Source organism: Acipenser ruthenus, chromosome 16 (genome assembly GCF_902713425.1).
Source record: "Acipenser ruthenus chromosome 16, fAciRut3.2 maternal haplotype, whole genome shotgun sequence".
Classification (NCBI taxonomy): Eukaryota; Metazoa; Chordata; class Actinopteri; order Acipenseriformes; family Acipenseridae; genus Acipenser; species Acipenser ruthenus.
Window position 1 is genome coordinate 18,815,536 of NC_081204.1, and position 22,143 is coordinate 18,837,678.

General features: G+C 44.9%; 1 protein-coding gene across 2 annotated transcripts; it reads right to left on the reverse strand.

The window, feature by feature from the left end:
• Window positions 1-2,357: 2,357 nt before the first annotated feature.
• On the reverse strand, window positions 2,358-16,119 carry LOC117412504 (cyclin-dependent kinase 6-like). 2 transcript variants are annotated; one of them, XM_034020960.2, is made up of 8 exons: window positions 16,059-16,119; window positions 15,274-15,551; window positions 14,707-14,839; window positions 13,739-13,906; window positions 13,434-13,543; window positions 12,551-12,601; window positions 9,407-9,542; window positions 2,358-2,590 (listed from the first exon to the last, which is right to left on the reverse strand). In XM_034020960.2, exons 2-8 carry the CDS (start codon window positions 15,516-15,518, stop codon window positions 2,447-2,449), a joined length of 987 nt encoding a protein of 328 aa, XP_033876851.2. In that variant the 5' UTR covers window positions 15,519-15,551; window positions 16,059-16,119; the 3' UTR covers window positions 2,358-2,446. The 2 variants fall into 2 exon arrangements, with proteins under 2 accessions (XP_033876851.2, XP_058844182.1); XM_058988199.1 differs by lacking the exon at window positions 12,551-12,601.
• Window positions 16,120-22,143: the final 6,024 nt, after the last annotated feature.

Genomic DNA, 22,143 nt, shown 5'->3' on the forward strand with positions numbered 1-22,143 from the left:
CGATAAAAGCAACGCCCTGGCTCACACGGAGAAGAGAAAAATCATCGGAACCAACAAAACGCATCCAGAAAAGAAGAGGCAGATTTCAAAGCAAGCACAGGCAATTTTACAAGGAGCATTCGGTTTTTAAATAAAGGGCAGTTTTCATTTTTCAAGCCGAAAGGAGGCCGAATGTCTCAGGAAGCTGCTGGAAAGGCATTTTGTTTCAAATAAAATAAAAACTAGCACTACGTTACCTCAGGGTTTTTTCACGGACGTTTTTGCTACAGTCCCAGTTTCGATGGCAGCCTTTGTATTAATTCCCCAGAGCGAGGGTGCAGCTAGCAGGGCACACGTTTCATCAAACCATCGGAAACTCATTTTCAGAGTCAGGGATGTTCCAGACTCCCGAGCGACCTCCATCCCCAAGGCGTTTGTGACTGTGAGATTCTGCTGTGCCGCTTGGGGAGACGGAGGAGAGTTCAAACACACTCACAAGAGGCATCGCTGCCATGCAGGCACAGCGCAACAAAACCACATTTATAACACTCACTACACTGGGAAGTAACATTGCTGCAAATACAGGGGATGCAAACCTTTTACAACAACCGTACCTGAAACCCCAAAAACACACTACAATAAAAAAAAAAAAGGATTCTGGACAATACATTTTTGCCATTTGTTTCTACATTGTAACTTCAAATATATACTTCCATCCAGTTTTGAAATCCATTCGCTTCTATTTCACAAGAGATAATAAACGGAGAAGGATCCTCGGCTGGACTGTATCTCCCGCTGCAGGGTCTGAATACACTTTTTATGTTTTATCAGGTGATAGAGCTGCTCTCCACACGCTGTGGGAACAGCGATCGCCGATGAAAACAATTCCAGGGGTGCGGATACACTAATATTATAAGCATCTCTTTATAGAATGAACTGATTTTGCTTCACGAAGCGGAATGAAACCTGCTGAATAACGTTTCCCACGTTAACATACTGAATTACACACACCAGCGCTTCAAACCGCGCTCCATTTTGCCAGCTGAACGGGAGAATGCTACACCCGTTAATAAAGTTCCCGCTCAATCACTGCGACTTGTTAAAATGATTTAGACCAAAAGTGTTTTACCAACAGCAGTCTTTGGGGGTATATCTGAATGTAATCGAATCCCGATGGGTGCGTTATCAACCATCGAACGCACGTCCTCCGTGTTTATCATGAGGCAGCAGAGGCACCCGCTGAGTCTAGCAGCGGGTTTAGCAGGGCATGTTCAGCCAGGGCTTGCAACCCCATCTCATGGCGAAAAAACTGAATTGTGATGTTTTCAAAAACGTATATATTCCAACTGTTGCATTCACACTGATTTTTATTTATCGTGATTTTAGAACAATCCAATTTGTTTGCTTTTAAACCAATTCAATTGTTACCAAAACATTTTTTTTAAAAAAATGACTGTTCTTCAGTCCGTCTATTTCAATTCCACACCTGGTCTTATACAAGCGTGAACACACTGCCTTTATACATATATATTAGACACACACACACAGGAAACCTCGCTGAATATAATTTCAGGAGCGTCTGCACTCTACTGGCATCCAGAGCGCATCTGCCGATGAAAATCAAACACGGCTAAAAAACACAACAGCTTTGGGTTCAACAGAGACAGTGAGCAGCTGAAAAACAGAATCAGCCAAGTGCTCCGCGTTTCTGCGTCGTTTGGAAATTTCAATGCAGGCGGGACGTTGAAAAGAATTGTGGGAACTGTCGTTTTCAAACGTGACATGTACCTTAACTACTATGACTCGATCCAATATATCCCACAATTCATTTCAACGTCCCGTCCCCTCTGCCTATTGGCCGAGCGCCGCAGAGAAGACAGGGGCGGCACATTTAAATTTCAAAATGACGCAGAAACGAGGAGCACTTGGCTGATTTTGTTTTTCAGCTGCTCACTGTCTCTGTTGAACCCAACGCTGTTGTGTTTTTTAGGCATGTTTTTAGCGAGGTTTCCTGTGAGAGTGTGTGTGTGTGTATATATATATATATATATATATATATATATATATATATATATATATATATATAAGGCAGTGTGTATTTTCGCACTTGTATGACAAGACCAGGTGCGGAATTTAAATGAAAGGACTGAACAGTCTTTTTTTTTTTTTTGGTAACAATTGAATTGGTTTAAAAGCAAACAAATTGGATTGTTCTAAAATCACAGATAAATACAAATCAGTGTGAATGCAACAGTTGGAATATATACGTTTTTGAAAACATCACAATTCTGTTTTTTTGCCATGAGATGGGGTTGCAAGCCCTGGCTGAACATGCCCTGCTAAACCCGCTGCTAGACTCAGAGGGTGCCTCTGCTGCCTCATGATAAACACGAAGGACGTGCGTTCGATGGTTGATAAGGCAGCGATGGGGCGGGGCCGTCGTGTGCAGGTCAGATCCTTTTTTCCTTCAAGGCCACACCTCTACGACTCGGCTCGTTGCCTCAGTCTTGAAGTAGGGATGCTCCAGGGCTTCTGTCTCAGTCCTGAAGTAGGGATGCTCCAGGGCTTCCGCGGCAGAAAGTCTCTTCATCGGCTTGAAACACAGGAATTTCTACAGAACACAAAGACATTGAGCGAGGTCACTTCCTGCGGGGCGCACTTACAAAGCCTGTTTACTGGGATTCACAAACGCCTTGAAAAGAACTGTCGGAAACGTCATTTTCAAAATACATAAAGCAACTTCTATGACTCAATCCCACGTATCCCACAATTCTTTGCAACGTTAGTCATTGCTAAGCAGGGTTGGGGCCAATTTTTTTTCACTTCCAATTCTTTTTTATAATCAATTCCAACGATTACAAGGGAATTGGGATTTTTTAAAAAAAGGAAAAATCTACCCCCCTCCGAGCCTGTTTTGCTAAGTCTGTCCGACTGCAGAGAAACTGAACGGTACAGCACAGGAGGCGTCAGCACCACACTGTAGGCTACGTACTAGAATTCACACAGAGGGCCAAAACTTTTGCATCACCTTTTAGAATATTAGGCTGCAGATATCATTAAAAAAATAATTTATTTGACATCATGCAATCGAAGAAACTACAAAACGGTATCACAAAAAATAAAACAAACAACCGGAAACTTCAACAGCAGCACAGTATTTCACGTTAGATTTCGAAAGGTCCCTTTTTTTTCAATTTTGTGGAAAAACTCCAAAGCGATGTGTAATTTCAACGCATTAACGTAACCTTCTTCATCTATAGGGCGTGACGCGAAACATTTGGCCATCGCTGTAATGCCCCCCCCCCCCCACTCCCCAAATATAATTCACTAAATAAAAACGCAGGTTTGTTTATCAGCGTTGTTTTTCTGTCATCCGTATGCAGGTGTACGAAACGAGTGATCAATTCAGCAAGGAAACAAACTGTAACGACGCATTGGGGCAAGAGGCCGAGAGACGGAGTCCTGCAAACTGAAGCAGCTACAAGACAGAGAGACGGAGTCCTGCAAACTGAAGCAGCTACAAGACAGAGAGACGGAGTCCTGCAAACTGAAGCAGCTACAAGACAGAGAGACGGAGTCCTGCAAACTGAAGCAGCAACAAGACAGAGAGACGGAGTCCTGCAAACGAAGCAGCAACAAGACTGAGAGACGGAGTCCTGCAAACTGAAGCAGCAACAAGACTCTGAGAGACAGAGTCCTGCAAACTGAAGCAGCAACAAGACAGAGAGACGGAGTCCTGCAAACTGAAGCAGCAACAAGACAGAGAGACGGAGTCCTGCAAACTGAAGCAGCAACAAGACTCTGAGAGACGGAGTCCTGCAAACTGAAGCAGCAACAAGACTCTGAGAGACGGAGTCCTGCAAACTGAAGCAGCAACAAGACTCTGAGAGACGGAGTCCTGCAAACTGAAGCAGCAACAAGACGGAGAGACGGAGTCCTGCAAACTGAAGCAACAACAAGACAGAGAGACGGAGTCCTGCAAACTGAAGCAGCAACAAGACTCTGAGAGACGGAGTCCTGCAAACTGAAGCAGCAACAAGACTCTGAGAGACGGAGTCCTGCAAACTGAAGCAGCAACAAGACGGAGAGACGGAGTCCTGCAAACTGAAGCAACAACAAGACAGAGAGACGGAGTCCTGCAAACTGAAGCAGCAACAAGACAGAGAGACGGAGTCCTGCAAACTGAAGCAGCAACAAGACAGAGAGACGGAGTCCTGCAAACTGAAGCAGCAACAAGACAGAGAGACGGAGTCCTGCAAACTGAAGCAGCAACAAGACTCTGAGAGACGGAGTCCTGCAAACTGAAGCAGCAACAAGACTCTGAGAGACGGAGTCCTGCAAACTGAAGCAGCAACAAGACAGAGAGACGGAGTCCTGCAAACTGAAGCAGCAACAAGACAGAGAGACGGAGTCCTGCAAACTGAAGCAGCAACAAGACAGAGAGACGGAGTCCTGCAAACTGAAGCAGCAACAAGACTCTGAGAGACGGAGTCCTGCAAACTGAAGCAGCAACAAGACTCTGAGAGACGGAGTCCTGCAAACTGAAGCAGCAACAAGACGGAGAGACGGAGTCCTGCAAACTGAAGCAGCAACAAGACAGAGAGACGGAGTCCTGCAAACTGAAGCAGCAACAAGACAGAGAGACGGAGTCCTGCAAACTGAAGCAGCAACAAGACAGAGAGACGGAGTCCTGCAAACTGAAGCAGCAACAAGTGGGGGTGTGACCTTGAGACTGTGTGTGTGTGTGTGTGTGTGTGTGTGCCTGCGTTGTATCATTTTTTGGTTGTTTTCTGTCTGTGTTTTTATCGGTTATCTTCAGTGCCTTATTTGTTTCCAGATGTTTCTTCTTGTTCTGTGGGCTTGTCTCCAGCCAGGGGTGTAGGCACGTGATGGTGAGGAGCAGCCGGTTCTGCTCAGTATGTGTGTGGGGTTATCCAGACCTGCCAACCTTCACATATTTTTTTGAGTAGCACTCTTTCACGTGGACATCTTGGGGGGGCGGGCGGGGTGAGGTCCAGGGGGCTTCCCCCGGAATTGTTTTAGGGTATAAAACAGCTAAATGCTACACTGGTGAGTTTTGGGTATGAATTTTTCAGTAAAAAAAATGAGATTGTTTCATGTATGTTTGAATTTTATTTACTGTCAAAACATGTATAGCTTCTAAAACAGAGAAACAAAGCACTTTCAAAAAAGTGACGTCATGACTTTGTGCATTACCAGTGAACTTAGCATGTCTGTGCTCAGGCTGGCTCTGTGTTGGGTTTTGTTTTTGGTCACCAAGCTGAACACTCTTTCACAGTCAGCATTACTGTGGAAGATGCCCAAAATGCCTAGCACGGTAACATTACAGTAATGCCCCATTCTTTTGTTCTGGACAGAAATATAAAATTTCCTTTTACAGGATTCCTGTTGGTCCTGACAGGAGGGTAAAATAGATTTCAGCGATTAAAATATAATTTAAAAAAAAACGAAGAAGACTGGACCAATTCGTTTGTAGTGAGCATTTCATAAAAAGTTAATATCAGTAAGCATATATTGGTAGTTCTGATATTACGTTATTATTATTACATCGTGTAACAATTTTTTTATTTTTTTTTGGTTCCTGGGTAGTGTTATTTCCTAATTGCTTATGCCTCAAAAGTATAGAAAATGGCTATTATTCCCCACAAACTTTGCTTTTGTGACCAGGACAGTGATGTTTTGAAATTTACCTATTTTCCAGAACATTCCAGATAGATTCAGTGCTGAGTAAACTTGGAGTAACTTCTAGAACTTTCTAGAACTTTCCAGTAATATAAATAGTAGTATAAATACAGGGGCCTTAAGCCCACCAGTTCAGTTTAGTTCCAGCTGCCTAAGTGGATACATATCTGCATTTTTCTGAGATGGCATCAAGAGGCTGCAAGCATCCGGCAGACGCATTTTGCTATGTCTGCGGCCAATTTATCAAGACAAGATCGAAAAAGTACTCCGTGGAAGCATCTGCAAGATGTGTGAGGCCTACAAGGCATATTTCGGCATGCCTGTCGGGGATCAAGACAAACCCTGGGCACCTCATTTCACCTGCGAGCACTGCAAAAAAACTCTGGAAGGTAAGATGGACAATTGTTGCTCGGAATTTTATGTTATAAAATTTGTTAAAATTTTTAAAATTGTAAAAGTTTTTAATTTTAAAATGTTTTACAATGTTCAGTGTTATTGAAAAAATATATCATATATGAAAAATGTTGCGAGAATCTCTTACACATTAGTCATGGGTGAAATAAATATATTTTTGTAGGATGGTACAGAGGGGAAAAGAGAGCCATGAAGTTCGCTATCCCAAGAATTTGGCGGGAACCCACTGACCACTCAAGCAACTGCTACTTCTGCATGGTGGACCCTTCCAAACGTCGGACTGGCAAGAATGCACCTGCTATCACGTATCCGGACCTTCCTTCATCCATCGCCCCGGTGCCACACTGCCATGAGCTCCCCGTACCCACTCCTCCGGAGAGAGAGCAGCCGTCTTTAGAAGAGAGCAGCAAGTCAGAGAGCGAGGAAGACGTTGTAGATCCAGATGACAATTTCAGAGGTGGAGCTGTGGAGAGAAACCCATACTACCCCAACCAAAAAGACCTCAACGACTTGATTAGAGATCTTGGTCTCACCAAGTCCAATGCTGAGCTTTTGACGTCTAGGCTCAAGCAGTGGAACTTGTTGAATGAAAGTATGCAAGTCGCAGATCAGAGGAAGCGTCACCAATCTTTTTCCAGCTTCTTCACCCGTCAAGATGGGCTCTGCTTCTGCCACAATGTGACCAGTCTGTTCGAGGCAATCAGAATCGCCTGTAACCAGAATGAGTGGCGCCTCTTCATTGACAGCTCATCCAGGAGCCTCAAAGCCGTGCTGCTCCATAATGGTAACAAGAACCTGTTTCTTCCCCTGGCTCACTCGGTGCACCTAAAAGAGGATTACAACAGCATCAAGACCTTGCTGGACGCCTTGAAGTATGATGAGTACGGCTGGGAGGTCATGGGAGACTTCAAAATGGTGGCATTCCTGATGGGTCTCCAAGGCGGTTTTACCAAGTTTCCCTGCTATCTTTGCCTTTGGGACAGCAGGGACACCAAGGCGCACTACCACAGGCGGGACTGGCCACAGCGGACCGAGTTCTCTGTGGGGAGGAACAACGTCAAGTGGGAGCCACTGGTGGACCCCCGGAAGGTGCTGATGCCACCACTGCACATCAAATTGGGCCTTATGAAACAATTTGTCAGAGCTCTAGATAAGGAGTCGGTAGCCTTCAAGTACCTTCAAGACTTCTTCCCTAAGCTGTCTGAGGCAAAGGTGAAAGCCGGTGTCTTCGTCGGACCACAGATAAAGAAGATCCTGGAGTGCAATGAATTCCCCAAGAAACTCACTAGTAAGGAGAAAGCGGCTGGAACAGCTTTGTCGCAGTGGTTCGGGGCTTCCTGGGCAATCACAAGGCCGAAAACTATGTGGAGCTGGTTGAGACTCTGGTGAAGAACTACGGCACAATGGGCTGCAGGATGTCCCTCAAAGTCCATATCCTTGATGCTCATCTTGACAAATTCAAGGAGAACATGGGAGCGTACTCGGAGGAGCAAGGCGAGCGCTTCCACCAGGATATACTGGACTTTGAACGCCGCTACCAAGGACAGTATAACGAGAACATGATGGGAGACTACATTTGGGGGCTGATTCGTGAAAGTGATTTACAGTATAATCGTAAATCTCGAAAAACTACTCACTTCTAAATCTTTTGTAGTCATTTGTGTATTACTTTAGTATAAATACATGTTAATTTGGATTCATATGTTGTTTTTTTCTGACTTTATGTGAACGAAAAGACACACATTCGCCCGTTTTCTCATTGGAAATAGGTACATTTCAAAATATCACTGTCCTGGTCACAAAAGCAAAGTTTGTGGGGAATAATAGCCATTTTCTATACTTTTGAGGCATAAGCAATTAGGAAATAACACTTACTACCCAGGAACAAAAATTGTGTTACATAGTGTTATTAGTAGTAGTCATAGTATTAAGTCCCACTTTAACACGCTTACTTGTTTGGCCATTTTTTTCATAAATATTTAGTTATACAGTTCAACAGGATTACACTTATGCGGGTCGTGATTCCCTGTCCTTACATAAAAAAACATTTTACCGTTAACAAAATCCATAATGCTACATTAATGGTCTTACTGAACTTCAATATAAAAATCACAAACCAGCCATTTATGACTTGCTTAAAGCACAATGAAACGGTATTTATCTACAATGTACGTACGCTACTTGCAAAGAAAACAGAAGCCTTACGTACCTTAACCACATTAACAATGTTAATGCTGTGCTCATTTTTATAAAATCGAATTTTACTAACATCCCTGTATGGCAACAGGCGTTTGTGAAAAACGGGACAACGAGCCAAAAACAGAATATTAAACTTAAATACTGTACTATGTTATAATAATAAATGTGTGTACTTACTCCCTCGACATTCTCGTAAAATCCTCGTTCAGCTGTATTTTCTTTTCGTGCGATGCAGTTATCTAAACCGAGCATGTGTTTTTTTTTTGTTTTTTTTTTTAAATGCAAGTGGGTTTTTTCCCCAGACAAAAATGAATAAATAACTAACGCATTCATTAAAAAACAAAGGTACCGTAGACAGTTTGAAATAAATAATTTCCTCACAAGTCACAGAACTTCACACTCCCTCCAGTGTGTCCGAAACTGGCAGTTGAAACACAAGCGAGTCAGCTCAACAAAGCCTGATAGGCTACCGCAGAATGTCAGTGATTATACCAATAAACTGGGTGGTAGGAATTTCTGTGAGTCAACCCACGATAACTTTTTAAACTGAGTTTGGATCGTCAACTAAACGCAAAAGCTGATTGGTTATTCTGTCACGTAACTAAACTCAAAAGCTGATTGGTTAATCTATCTTGCTTGCCTTGCCCTAAGGCCGGCCCTGCCGTTAGATGCAACACTTTCTCTAACTACAGGCACGATGAGCGAAATATGGATTACGTATTATTGCGTATCATCTCTGATAAAAGCGTACCCGCGTATTAGCCAACTCAAAATGCGTTGCGGATATGCAAAATGCGTAGAGGTTTAAAAAAAAAAAATCTACATTTTAAGTTCCTTTTTTGTAGGAAAATAAAAATGCATGCCTAATATTTTAGGGCACACCCCCCCCCCCCCACCCCACCAGCTGTAGCTAATTCTGGCTCACATAACTGAGGACTAGCGAGTTTTCAAAAGGTACTGGGTCCTTAGCATCACGGTTCTGTTCGTTTCTAACCCTGTATTAACATCAATCTCTGGGACAGCGTTCATTTCTCGCTGCTTTCTTTCGGTGAAGTGGCTACAGAGTGGCAGCGGGTTTCAAACGACGCTGCGCTTCCTACCCGGTACCTACCAGCAGCAAGTCTTTGCCCAGCTCGTCCATGTTGGCAATGGGATTCTGCGTGTGGGTGCCAGTCTCGCTCCAGAAAGAGCGATGCTGTAGAGGACTGTTCTCAGGCCACTCTTCTTGTGGGGGGGCTCCGATAAACCTAAAAGGGATACAAGAGTCATCTTTTTTTTTTTTTTTTTAATTTAGTGGTCGGTCAATTATTTGTATTGTTTTCTTACCCAATTTAGTAATGTCCAATTATTTTAGGCTCAGCTCACCTCTGTGCTGATTTGGGAGTGGGGGGGAGATGAACACACGCTGTCCTCCAAAGCGTGTGCCGTCAGCCGCCCGCTTCTTTACACACTGCAAACTCACCATGCAGCCGCCTCAGAGCTACAGTGTCGGAGGACAACGCAGCCCTGGGCAGCTTATAGAAAAACCCGCAGGCGCCCAGCCAGACCACAGGGGGCGCTGGTGCGCGGTGAGCCGAAGACACCCTGGCCAACCTAACCATCCCTCCCCCCTGGGAGCTCCCGTCCACGGTTGGCAGAGGAATCGCCTCGACGTCAGACTACAGGCCGCGCATCCTGCACTCCTTTACCGGATGCGGCCCTCGGGAGCCCTCACGAGTCATCTTGAGGACAAGGAAATAGGGATGAAAACTCAGGTTCCCCAGCGCAGTAAAATGCCTCAATACTATCCAGCTGTGGCTTATTCCAGCGGGGTAGTTTGATTACAATCAGCCCCATTTATCTGTAAGAACCACGGAAAAGAAACTAAACTTTTTTAAGGCTACCGTCTGTCAAATGGTGCAGAGACCCGTCCTGAGCACGCACTGTAACGATAAACCCAGCGGACTTGATCAGGGCTTCAATACTGAACTCTCCATAAAAGCATGACAGCAGCGTTGATACCACCACTGGTGCTTCGCTGCAGGACTTGAACTAGCGTTAGATACTGACTCAGAGACATGAACGCTCTTCCCCACATGCAGATCACTGCACTGTACCATTCTTACAATAAGGGCTTCTGTTTAGCCATGTTTTTATTAATTAGATTTTTTTGGGTGCTTATTTTGTTTTAGCTGTTTTCGGGTTTTATGTAAATTGTTTTTTTTTATTTTTGGGGTTTTTCATTTTTGATCTGCTGTATGAAATTTGTGTTTTCGGTTACTTTCCAAAATGCTTGAGCGTTTTTTTTTTTCTGTCACAATATGTATAGTAGTAACTGGACAGCACTGGCACGCGTCAGCTGTCCCGTCTTTCCTTTGCTGTCTTCCACAGAGAAATCCCTCCTGGTCTCAGGCGCATTCTTCTGGGTTTTTTGTGTGGAGGCATTTGTTTTGTACATTTCACCACGATTCTGTTTGAAATCCTCCGTATCTCAACTGTAATGCAGCTTTAAATCCCGCGAACGAGCCTCCTAATCTCCTTTTAAAGTCTCCAATAGAAATGCGGGAATGCACTGTCACTCGGTAGTCGGGGGGCGGGTTTAAAGCATTCTGAACGAATAGATGATAGATATGAGGCAGGAAGGCGGGACGTTGCCCAGCAGCACTGGGAAATGTATTTATTATTTTTGTAGTAGGTTTTATATTTTTAATGGGAAGAGGGTAAATTGATGAACCATTTCCACAGTTTTTTTCCTGGTGTTTTCCACTGTTTCTTGGCTATCCACCGATTTTAGTTTTTTTTGTATGCAGGAAGATTGCAAAACTGCACAGCAAATTCGACCTTCTGCTTTCACTTTCCGAGAGCGATATTAAAACGTAATGACTGACGAATGCGAGCGACGTTACCCGCAGTGACGCAGTCAGGAGCTTTTTCACGTCTGCCCAGATATTTCAACGTGTCAAGCAGTCATGAAACAGCTGTATTCAGCTGGCAGGACTGTATCACGTGAAACCTGCCATAGCTTCATTAAAAAAAAGGGCAAGCAGCAGATCTGCTTACTACTGAACACCCCCCCCCCCCCCCACACACACACACACTGAACACCCCACCCCCCACACTGAACACCCCCCCACACACACACACACACTGAACACCCCACCCCCCACACTGAACCCCCCCCCACACACACTGAACACCCCCCCACACACACACACACACTGAACACCCCCCCACGCCCCCACACACTGAACACCCCCCACACACTGAACCCCCCCACCCCCACACACACTGAACACCCCCCAACACACACTGAACCCCCCACACACACACTGAACACCCCCCACCCCCACACACACTGCACCCCCCACACACACACTGAACACCCCCCACACACACACACTGAACACCCCCCACCCCCACACACACTGAACACCCCCCACACACACACTGAACACCCCCCACCCCCACACACACTGAACACCCCCCACACACACTGAACACCCCCCACCCCCACACACACTGAACACCCCCCCACACACACACACTAAACCCCCCCACCCCCACACACACTGAACACCCCCCACACACACACTGAACACCCCCCACCCCCACACACACTGAACACCCCCCCCACACACACTGAACACCCCCCACACACACTGAACACCCCCCACCCCCACACACACTGAACACCCCCCCACACACACACACTAAACCCCCCCACCCCCACACACACTGAACATCCCCCCACACTGAACACCCCCACACACACTGAACACCCCCCACACACACACACTAAACCCCCCCACCCCCACACACACTGAACATCCCCCCACACTGAACACCCCCACACACACTGAACACCCCCCCACCCCCCAAAACACACTGAACACCCCCCCCACCTCCACACACACACTGAACACCCCACCACCCCCAACACACTGAACACCCCCCACCTCCACACACACACTGAACACCCCCCCACCCCTGACACACTGAACACCCCCACCTCCACACACACACTGAACACCCCCCCACTCCCCGACACACTGAACACCCCCCCTACACACACACACACTGAACACCCCCCCCCCCCCACACACACACACTGAACACCCCCCCCTACACACACACACTGAACACCCTCCCCACACACACTGAACAACCCCCCGCCCCCGCGGTTATTTCTAACACAAAAGACCGGCTGTATTTATAGAAACGCCCATCCTTCGAGAAGCAAACAAAAGGCTAAACAGGACGACAGCTAGAAACTTACTCAAATATCTTCTTCAGCTGCTCCAGTTCTGAATATCCACAAAGCAACGGCCTAAAAAAAAATGTCACAAAAACAGCACAAAAAAAGACGAGCTTAACGGCGCACAGCAACACTTCGCTACACCTTTCAAACAGTCAGTCAAAAAGGTATCTGGCCAGCTTTTAAATGTTACATATTAAACTCAAAAAGCTTTTCCTTTCCGAATAGCCTTCATTGGGAGATCTAAGATCAGCGCTTCCCAACCCTGGTCCTGGGGACCCCCCACTGTTAAATTACTACATTGTTGTTAAACGCTACATAATCACCATCTTCATTATTATTATTATTATTTATTATTATTATTATTATTATTATTATTATTAATTAATGATGTATTTTATTATTATTATTATTTCCTTTTAAAACAGTGCAGTGAACTTGACAGCAAACGCTTTATAAATATGTCTCATATAACCTTCAGAACTATGCAGGCACTTGGGAACGTCAGGATGCGTCACAGAGAATACAAACGTGTTGCTGGCTTTGTTTTTACAACCTACAGAACAGCAGGACTTCCATTTGGTTTGTTTGGTGAATCTCCACAAAATTTCCACTTTATCTACATATTATATAAACCTGAACTCTGCAACTTTTTAGGAGCTGAGAACAATTAAAAAAGCACCTAATTAAGCGAAATGCTAGTTCAATGAAGAGTCTAGTTAAGTAAGTGAGTGCTGGGCTGGATTGAAAAGCAGCCGACACAGCAGAGGGTCCCCAGGACCGGGGTCGGGGGACGCATCCTCCTTCCTTTTCTCACCTTAAACACCCTGCCCTCTAGAGGTATTACTTTGAACATGACCTATCAACTCAAATGAAGTGCACAGCGCCTGTTTGAAGCTCTTACCTGAGCAGATGCAGCTCAGCAAACACACAGCCAGCGCTCCACACGTCCACAGATGAGAGGTAGCTGGAGTAAAGGAGAATCTCCGGAGCTCTGTACCACAACGTGACGACCTGGGCGGGACACAGGAAACAAAACAAAACCAAACAAAAGTTCAAGAGCTGCACAACGCAGCAGCGCCCGTTCACACTTACAGCGCTGTTTAACCCTGGTTTTAAAAACAATTTTCAAACGAGTCCTTCAAGCTCCATGAAAAGAGGCTCCTTACAATCCGACAGCGTGTTTTTTTTTTTTTTCCCCAGACTTACTTCGGGCGTCAGCGCCATGTTGAAACTGTAGAGGCGCGCCAGGCCGAAGTCCGTCACTTTAATCCGTCCCCGGCTGCTGATCAAAATGTTTTCCGGCTTCAGGTCGCGGTGAATCACCATGTGGGTGTGCAGGAAATCCAGGCCGCTCAGCAGCTGCCACATCACGCCCTGTACAGAAACAACAATCTGTAGTTTGTGTGGCTTGATTCAGAAAGGCACGCGCTGATGAATGCTGCACGGGGAGGGGAGGGGAGGGGAGTGGAGAGGGGAGGGGAGGGGAGAGGAGAGGGGGGGGGGGGCTGTCCTGGGAGTGCATGAACGCTGCACGGAGAGGGGGGGGTTGTCCTGGGAGTGCATGAATGCTGCACGGGTGGGGGGGGGGGCTATCCTGGGAGTGCATGAACGTTGCACGGGGAGGGGGGGGCTATCCTCGGATTGCATGAACGCTGCACAGGGAGGGGAGGGGAGGGGAGGGGTGGGGCTGTCCTGGGAGTGCATGAACACTGCACGGGGAGGGGAGGGGAGGGGTGGGGCTGTCCTGGGAGTGCATGAAATCTGCACGGGGAGGGGAGGGGAGGGGTGGGGCTGTCCTGGGAGTGCATGAACACTGCACAGGGAGGGGAGGGGTGGGGCTGTCCTGGGAATGCATGAACGCTGCACGGGGAGGGGGGGGGCTATCCTGGGAGTGCATGAACGCTGCACGGGGAGGGGGGGGGGGGGCTATCCTGGGTGTGCGCTCTGTGTTCATTATTTTAATAAGATTTGAATCCTCGGAAAGAGGCATGTCTGTTCAACCAAGTGTTTTGAAGGGTATTAAAAAGAAATAAAAGGCTCTCCCCTAAATTTGATTTCTAATTGTCGCTCTAATGAGCGGCTATAATTACTCCATACAATACTAGACACTTGTATTTTTGACAACTGAAAAGAAACGAGTGGTGATTTTTTCTTTTTTTTTACATAGTTATTACCCGAATCTTTTCACGGGGCAGTCCACACTCGGGAACGCTCTTCAGATAGGACGCTAAATCCATGTCGATATATTCAAACACGAGAGTCAAATCTAATTCCTTTGCGCTGCACGAAGCACACACATCAAGCAACCTGCAAGAAAAGTTCCATAATATCGTTTATTTTATTTCCAAACATAATTCTTCTCATAATAAATGAGATAAAACAACACCACTGGCTGCATGTTCTCTCCTTCAGTCTGCCGCAGCTGTGGCTAACCTAGAGCTCCAATCAGTGTCGCAAGGCGAGGCTAGAATTCACTTTTAATTCAGTACATTGAATGCTACTAAAAGACTCGACACAAGCGATTAGCATAGGTGTAGAAAAATACAAGACTGCAGCGTGAGCGTGTTTATACAAAAATATGCGTGCTGCACAATACATTGTTTTGCAAATAAGCACGCTACATAATACCTTGTTTTGCAAACAGTAAACTATCCTGTGACATTTGGGAGTATTTTGATTACACGGGTGTGGGTTGCTGTGTGTTAGTAACTCAATAGAGACACAAGTAGATAGAACATTACCTGACAATGTTCGGGTGGTCGAAAGTGTTTATTTTTCTCAAAACGGCCACCTCTCGTATCATGAACGACGGGACTCCATTTCGATCGGCACCTTTTTCCAGTTTTATTTTTTTTATTGCGACAAAATCGAGTTTGTTCTTTAGATGCCTGGCTTTGTAAACTTTACCGTAGGCTCCTTCGCCGATTTCCGCCAGAATTTCATAATCGAAACTACCGGTGATGGCATTGGAGGCTTCCATTTCCATTGAGTTTTGCTTCCTTTTGCACTCGGGATAAACCTAGATTTAAAGAAAGTGTGTGTGTGTGTGTATATATATATATATATATATATATATATATATATATATATATATATATATATATATATATATATATTATGTAGCCGTTTGATGTCACGATTTTGTTTTCTCTTGTCAAAAGTACATTTTAACAGCGTGCAAACTGTTCAATCTGCTTTTATAGAAATATTCTCTTGGTGGAAAAATGTGCACATTTTGCACTAGAGAAAAAAGGTCAAACACGGCTAACAGTTTAATTAGACATATATGCAAAAAAAATAATCATATAGCCGACATGCAATATTTTACCATAATAAAGTATCATAAACCTGAACCCAAATTGAACTGTGAATGTTTTGGTTTTCAGTCTCTAGTGTTTTGCACTGCAAATCTTAAACTGTTTTACATTTCCAAACGCTACAAGTGCGTTAACTATATGTATATATATAAAAATTAACAAACACATACTTTTCACTTCGTGTAATAAATAACTCAGCACTTACATACCTTTTAGTGTTAGGAATCGGAATCGGCTACCGGCTTTGATGTTTCTCAAATTGCAAAAAACCGTTTCTTCTGCTCGGGTACAAATCAAGCTCTGGAAACGTACAGCGCCGGGCGTCAACCAATGAGAGAGGACTGATCACGTGTCTCAAATCATTTCGCGTGACACTTCGAATTAAAAATGGTCGGAGGCAGCGTGTTAGGAACGTGATGTCCGCGTGTTCCCTTGAAGCGCGTGGTATTGCACGCCTCGGTTTTTTGCACCAATTGCACGCAAATGTGCGATTCTGCAATTTCTGCTTTTGCTACAAACGCCACTGCAAAACAACTGCGCGAGTTGTGCTCGCTAATCTTGAACCTCTAACAGGGGTGTCAAACATACGGCCCGCGTGCGGAATAGCTTTTTTTTATTCACTAGAATACACCTTATTCACGCCAGACTCAAAACGAGGCTTTGAGTGCAGCTGCTAGCATCCGGTCGCTGATGTCTCCAACTCCAGTGGAGAGAAGTTCTGGCCTTGCACTGGTGCGTTCCGTTTTTAAGAAGTAACCCAGTGCACATTGCGCTTTTTAGAGGTTAAAACTCCAGATTCTGTACATGTATTATTTAATTATATATATATATATATATATATATATATATATATATATATATATATATATATATATATATATATATATATATATATATATTTATATTTCTGAAGAGAAATCTCAACTTTCATTTCTGTGTGAATGTACATATTCATCATTATAGTCACAAATTTGATTACATTTCAGTTATACTGTCCAGGAGCCAATGAAGCATTTCCAATCAGTCCTAATCAATAGTTAAGTAAGATGCAGAAGCTTGAGATTATGCATGGGTACTAAAAGGAATGTGTTTTGTGGGATGTAATGCCCATTTTATATTAAAAAAACGCATATGACACACTGAGTGTACTAAAAGAGTCTTTATTAAGCACAACTGAACAAAATTACAAAAACGTTTTGTAACGCAAGTTAACAAAAACATATGCTTAACGTTACATTAACTCCAAATAAACTGTACAGGAGTAACAGAAAGAGAGACGTTTGATTCTTGTTTTTAAAATGTCTTTAACTTACCTTCTTATTATTATACTTACACTTGCTCTACACACAAAACATTGAATGTGCTAATGGAACAGCGGATTAGTATACAACTGAACAGAATCTTAATAATGGGATTAATAACTGAACAGAACTAAACTTGGAGAAACAAACCAAGCCTAGGTTTTCGGATATGGTGTTACCTGAACCCTGTAAAGTGACTCATTATTTTTCATTGACCGGAACGCCTTAGCCCTAACACTACATCCATTCCCCTGCCTCTTAACTGTATTTAGAAAACAATTAACACATGCTTATACAAAACCAATAAACGTGAAACAATACAGAGGCTTGATATCAACATGTGATGGAGAGAGAAAGGATTGATGCTGTAAATCTCCCTCCCGATTAGAAAGCACGCTTTGTAAGGGGGAAGGTAAGCTGCCTCCTAGATCCGCCACCTCGGTGGTAGGTGGAAACCGGAAGATGACCATATTAGGAGGGGCGTGTAGCTGCAAGTACTCAGGACGATTCCATTGCAGTCAGCTGCGGGTCAGCCCTCTATTGGAGAAACCATGGCGACGCACTGACTGCAGGGAGGAGTTTGCTGGGTACAAAGGGGAAGCAGCTACGTCAAAACCTCCCCTTGCGCGGAGTTAAAAAAATGCGACCGGTCGGAGCCGATGTTTGTGTTTTTGTGAATACGTGGTTTGTTTTTGTGTGTTAACAGAGGAGCAGGAGGACGGGAGGCTGTAGCAAGCGAGCCAGCACATACCTCAGAGCACGCCCCTCATAGCACAGCGTCACAGCACAGTGCACGCACCACAAACCGTAGAAGAGAAGAGCACATTGTCATGCACGGAGGACTGGTTATTGGAGTGTGTTTTGTTTACTTTTGTTTTGCCGTGGACGCTATTGAGTTTTGCCCCATTACCATCGCTGGTACTGGGGCTTATTATTCCAAGTGGATTTGTTTTATGATATTTTTGTTTGTTAATTATTAAAACCTTGTTGTTATTGGGAGAATTCAGTCTGGACAGTCACTTTCTACTCCACCACCCCACTCAGTGTGTCACACAACATCAATATTAATTAAAGTAAACGTTCTCCAACTAAAACTGCGAGATCTCAACATATTTTACGAATCTAGTATAGGCTATTAGCTTATTCACTTTCCGATCACAAACACGCATGCTAATTTATCTTCTACTTCATCAATATAACCCTCGATTCAATTGCTGTACCCTTTCTGCTGTATGTTTTCTGGAATCCATGCATTATTATCTGCCCAATTATCAATTTCTTTAACTTTTATTTGAGGAACACATATTAAAGATTTCATCCACACAGTGATATTATCAGTAGCTGCGGCGGCCATGACGGTTGCTTGCACACCAAGCCTCGTTTTCAACCAAACATGGCCGCTGCGTGAATAAGGTGTATACAGGTTAAAAAAAGAATGCAAAAAAATGAGTGCTGGGACACATATCTGAACTAACGTTTTTTTTTGTTTGTTTGTTTTTTACATGTAAAGTATTGCACGCAGGCAAGAAAAATGTGCATTATAAATATCATATGGGAGATAATGAAATTGAAGAAGGAATCTATGAAAAAGACCTAGGAGTTTATGTTGACTCAGAAATGTCTTCATCTGGACAATGTGGGGAAGCTATAAAAAAGGCCAACAAGATGCTCGGATATATTGTGAAAAGTGTTGAATTTAAATCAAGGGAAGTAATGTTAAAACTTTACAATGCATTAGTAAGACCTCACCTAGAATATTGTGTTCAGTTCTGGTCACCTCGTTACAAAAAGGATATTGCTGCTCTAGAAAGAGTGCAAAGACTGAATCTATTCAGTCTTGAACAAAGAAGACTACGCGGCGATCTGATTCAAACATTCATAGTCCTAAAAGGTATAGGCAATGTCGACACAGGGACTTTTTTGAAAAAAGAAACAAGGAAATGGAGATTAGATAAAGGGGCATTCAGAACAGAAAATAGGAGGCACTTTTTTACACAGAGAATTGAGCAAGATGGGCTGAATGGCCTCCTCTCGTTTGTAAACTTTCTTATGTTCTTATGTTCTTACAAGTCAACGCTCTCAGCCTGTGTTAAGCAGCTAGCAGGGCCAGTGAAATATGACACTGCTTATACTCTCTCTCACACACACACACACACACACACACACACACACACACACACAGCCTAAACTGAAATGGTTCAGACAATCTTACAATAGATCACACTAAGCTTACTAATAACACATTGTTTAATGATATAGCAAGCTTACTTTAAAATACATTATTTATACAACTATGAGGTAGATTACTTATAGTTACTTCATCAAGTTTCACTAAAACGTTATTTCACATGCAAGGTGTGCAAACTAAACAATTAACAGTTCAATGGTAGTGAATGTGTTACAATTAATTAATTTAGTTTCATGAGAGGAAAATGCAACTGGAACTATACTGGCTTAGGTACAGCAGACTCAGACTTGTTTGTCTGATGAGTCTCTAAGTTTTACGGCAGTCCTCCAGCCAGGCCCCAGTCTCTTTGCATTTGGTCGTTTACTAGCTTGCCTTCCTTTTGGGTCTTGTTCTCAGTCAGAGTCCCGGAGTGACAGCAATTAGTTTAGCAATCAAAGTGGAGCACAACATGTTCAGTTTTGCTTGAATATTTATAGTCTTTTTCTATGCTAGGTAGCTATCTGCATTAGGTCATTTGTGCATCTTGCGTCTTAAAATTCTCAGTCCTTTGATGTTTAATGTCCTTTTCCTCTCTGATTATAGAGGCTTTATGTCTTCCTAGCGTCAAACCGCTTGTTGTTGCCGTTGTGAATGATCTGTACAGAATTCAACTGTCCTTTCAGCCTAATCCAGTCCAGATGCCACCCAGCCCTGCTCACCTAGTTCAGGGGTCACACAGTTCAGTATGTCTGCAGGAATGGAGCCCTTTTTCTTCAAGACACAGATTTAATTAATCTGTCCAGTTACATTTATAATACACTTTTATGTATTAATATCATATTCAGGGAATATTCACCACAAGCCCATATTATCAAACCCGCAGCAGCATCTCCCCCTTTGGCAGACTTGTGTTTTTCAATGTCTCCCTTTGTTCAGTTCCACTGCAGATCTATCTCAGAAATCAGTTTAAACAATGACAAACTTTTTACATACAGAGGTAATGGAAACATAATAATATACCCTTTATATACACAGATACCGGAAAACGTACAGGAACTAAAACTCAATTTCAATTAAGTTCTTTCTAAATAGCAAAGCTTGCCTTAGGATGTACTGTATTGTCACTCTAATGATATCATACTAATAAAAATTACAAGCAAACAAGCCATATTTTGCTCAAAAGGAATAAACAGCTAATGGTGATTCCACAAAAGCACCAGCCCTGTTACTGTCAAACAGTCTGAGGCAACTTCACTCTGCAGATTGTTTAGATCAATTATACAAACTGTATACACTATTGTGATGGGTTGCAGCCTATTTTGTGGTGGTTCTGTGTTTTTTGTATTGTTTAGAGTGAGTTTGGGGTGTGGTTCAGTGAATGTATGTGTGAGGAATGTGTGGAATGTGCCTGGGCTAATGAGGTGCGAATTGCCCAATTAGCCCAGGCACCTGTATAAAAGGGAGTGGTTGGGTATGTTAGGAGGAGAGTGTTTGTAACTGTGAGACGACGTGTGTGAGAGAAAGTGTGAGTGGTTCTTTTTGGTTTGTTTAAAGCCTGTTTTTGTGTTTGTCTTTTTGGTTGGCCATCGTGCCTTTTTATTTTGTGTTTTGTTAATAAAATATTTTGGTTTCACTGCACTTTCTGTCTCTGAGTCTTCCCTCTGCTGCTATCCTGCCACAGGTTGGTGTCAGAAGTGGGATAGCGCCCCCTGGAGACTCAGAGCGGAAGTGCAGTTTTTTTGTTTGTTTAAAAAAAAAAAAAAAAAAAAGGGAAGAGAGGATGAGGTGGAGGAAAATGGAGCTGGCCCAGGAGGAGGCAGATGACAGCTGGGAGCTATTTTTAAAAGGGCTCGCGGCAGAGTTGTGCCCCGGCTGTGGGGCATATGGACACACAGTGGCCATCTGCCCCACCCAGTATGAGGAGGAGGAGCTGCCGCTGCAACAGCCCGAGTGGGAGGCGCCCGAACGTCCACAGCCCGAACGTCCACAGCCCGAACGTCCACAGCCCGAGTGGGAGGAGCCCGAACGTCCACAGCCCGAGTGGGAGGAGCCCGAACGTCCACAGCCCGAGTGGGAGGAGCCCGAACGTCCACAGCCCGAGTGGGAGGAACCCGAACGTCCACAGCCCGAGAGGGAGGAGTCGGTGCGTCCACAGCCCGAGTGGGAGGAACCCGAACGTCCACAGCCCGAGAGGGAGGAGTCGGTGCGTCCACGGCCCGAGAGGGAGGAGTCGGTGTGTCCACGGCCCGAGAGGGAGGAGTCGGTGCGTCCACGGCCCGAGAGGGAGGAGTCGGTGCGTCCACGGCCCGAGAGGGAGGAGTCGGTGCGTCCACGGCCCGGAGGGGAGGAGCCGGTGCGTCCTAGGTCCGGAGGGGAGGAGCCAGTGCGTCCTGTGTCCGGAGGGGAGGAGCTGAAGGCCCAAACCCCTATTTTGTTTTGGGAGGGACGAGGGCGTGAAGCTCAGGCTCCACAGCAGCCGCTGTTTTTGCTGCTGAAGGGAGCCCAGCGGAGACGCCCGCCACCAGCCCTACCCCCGCTGTCGGAGAAGCCGGCAGCGCCACCAGCCCTACCCCCGCTGTCGGAGGAGCCGGCAGCGCCACCAGCCCTACCCCCGCTGTCGGAGGAGCCGGCAGCGCCAACAGCTCTAACCCCGCTGGCGGAGGAGCCAGCAGTGCCACCGGAGGGAGACGAGCTGCTGTTCCCGCCGCCACCACCCGAGGGAGAGGAGCAGGAGCTGCCTCTGCATCCACCACCACCACCCGAGGGAGAGGAGCAGGAGCTGCCTCTGCCTCACCACCACCAACCGAGGGAGAGGAGCAGGAGCTG

Coding starts and splice junctions, on each gene's coding strand:
- LOC117412504 (XM_034020960.2), bottom strand. CDS start 15,518: ATGGAAATGGAAGCCTCCAATGCCATCACCGGTAGTTTCGATTATGAA. Junction 13,544..13,738: donor ACATGGCGCTGACGCCCGAA/GTAAGTCTGGGG, acceptor TGTCCCGCCCAG/GTCGTCACGTTGTGGTACAG. Junction 12,602..13,433: donor GCTGAGCTGCATCTGCTCAG/GTAAGAGCTTCA, acceptor ATTTTTTTTTAG/GCCGTTGCTTTGTGGATATT.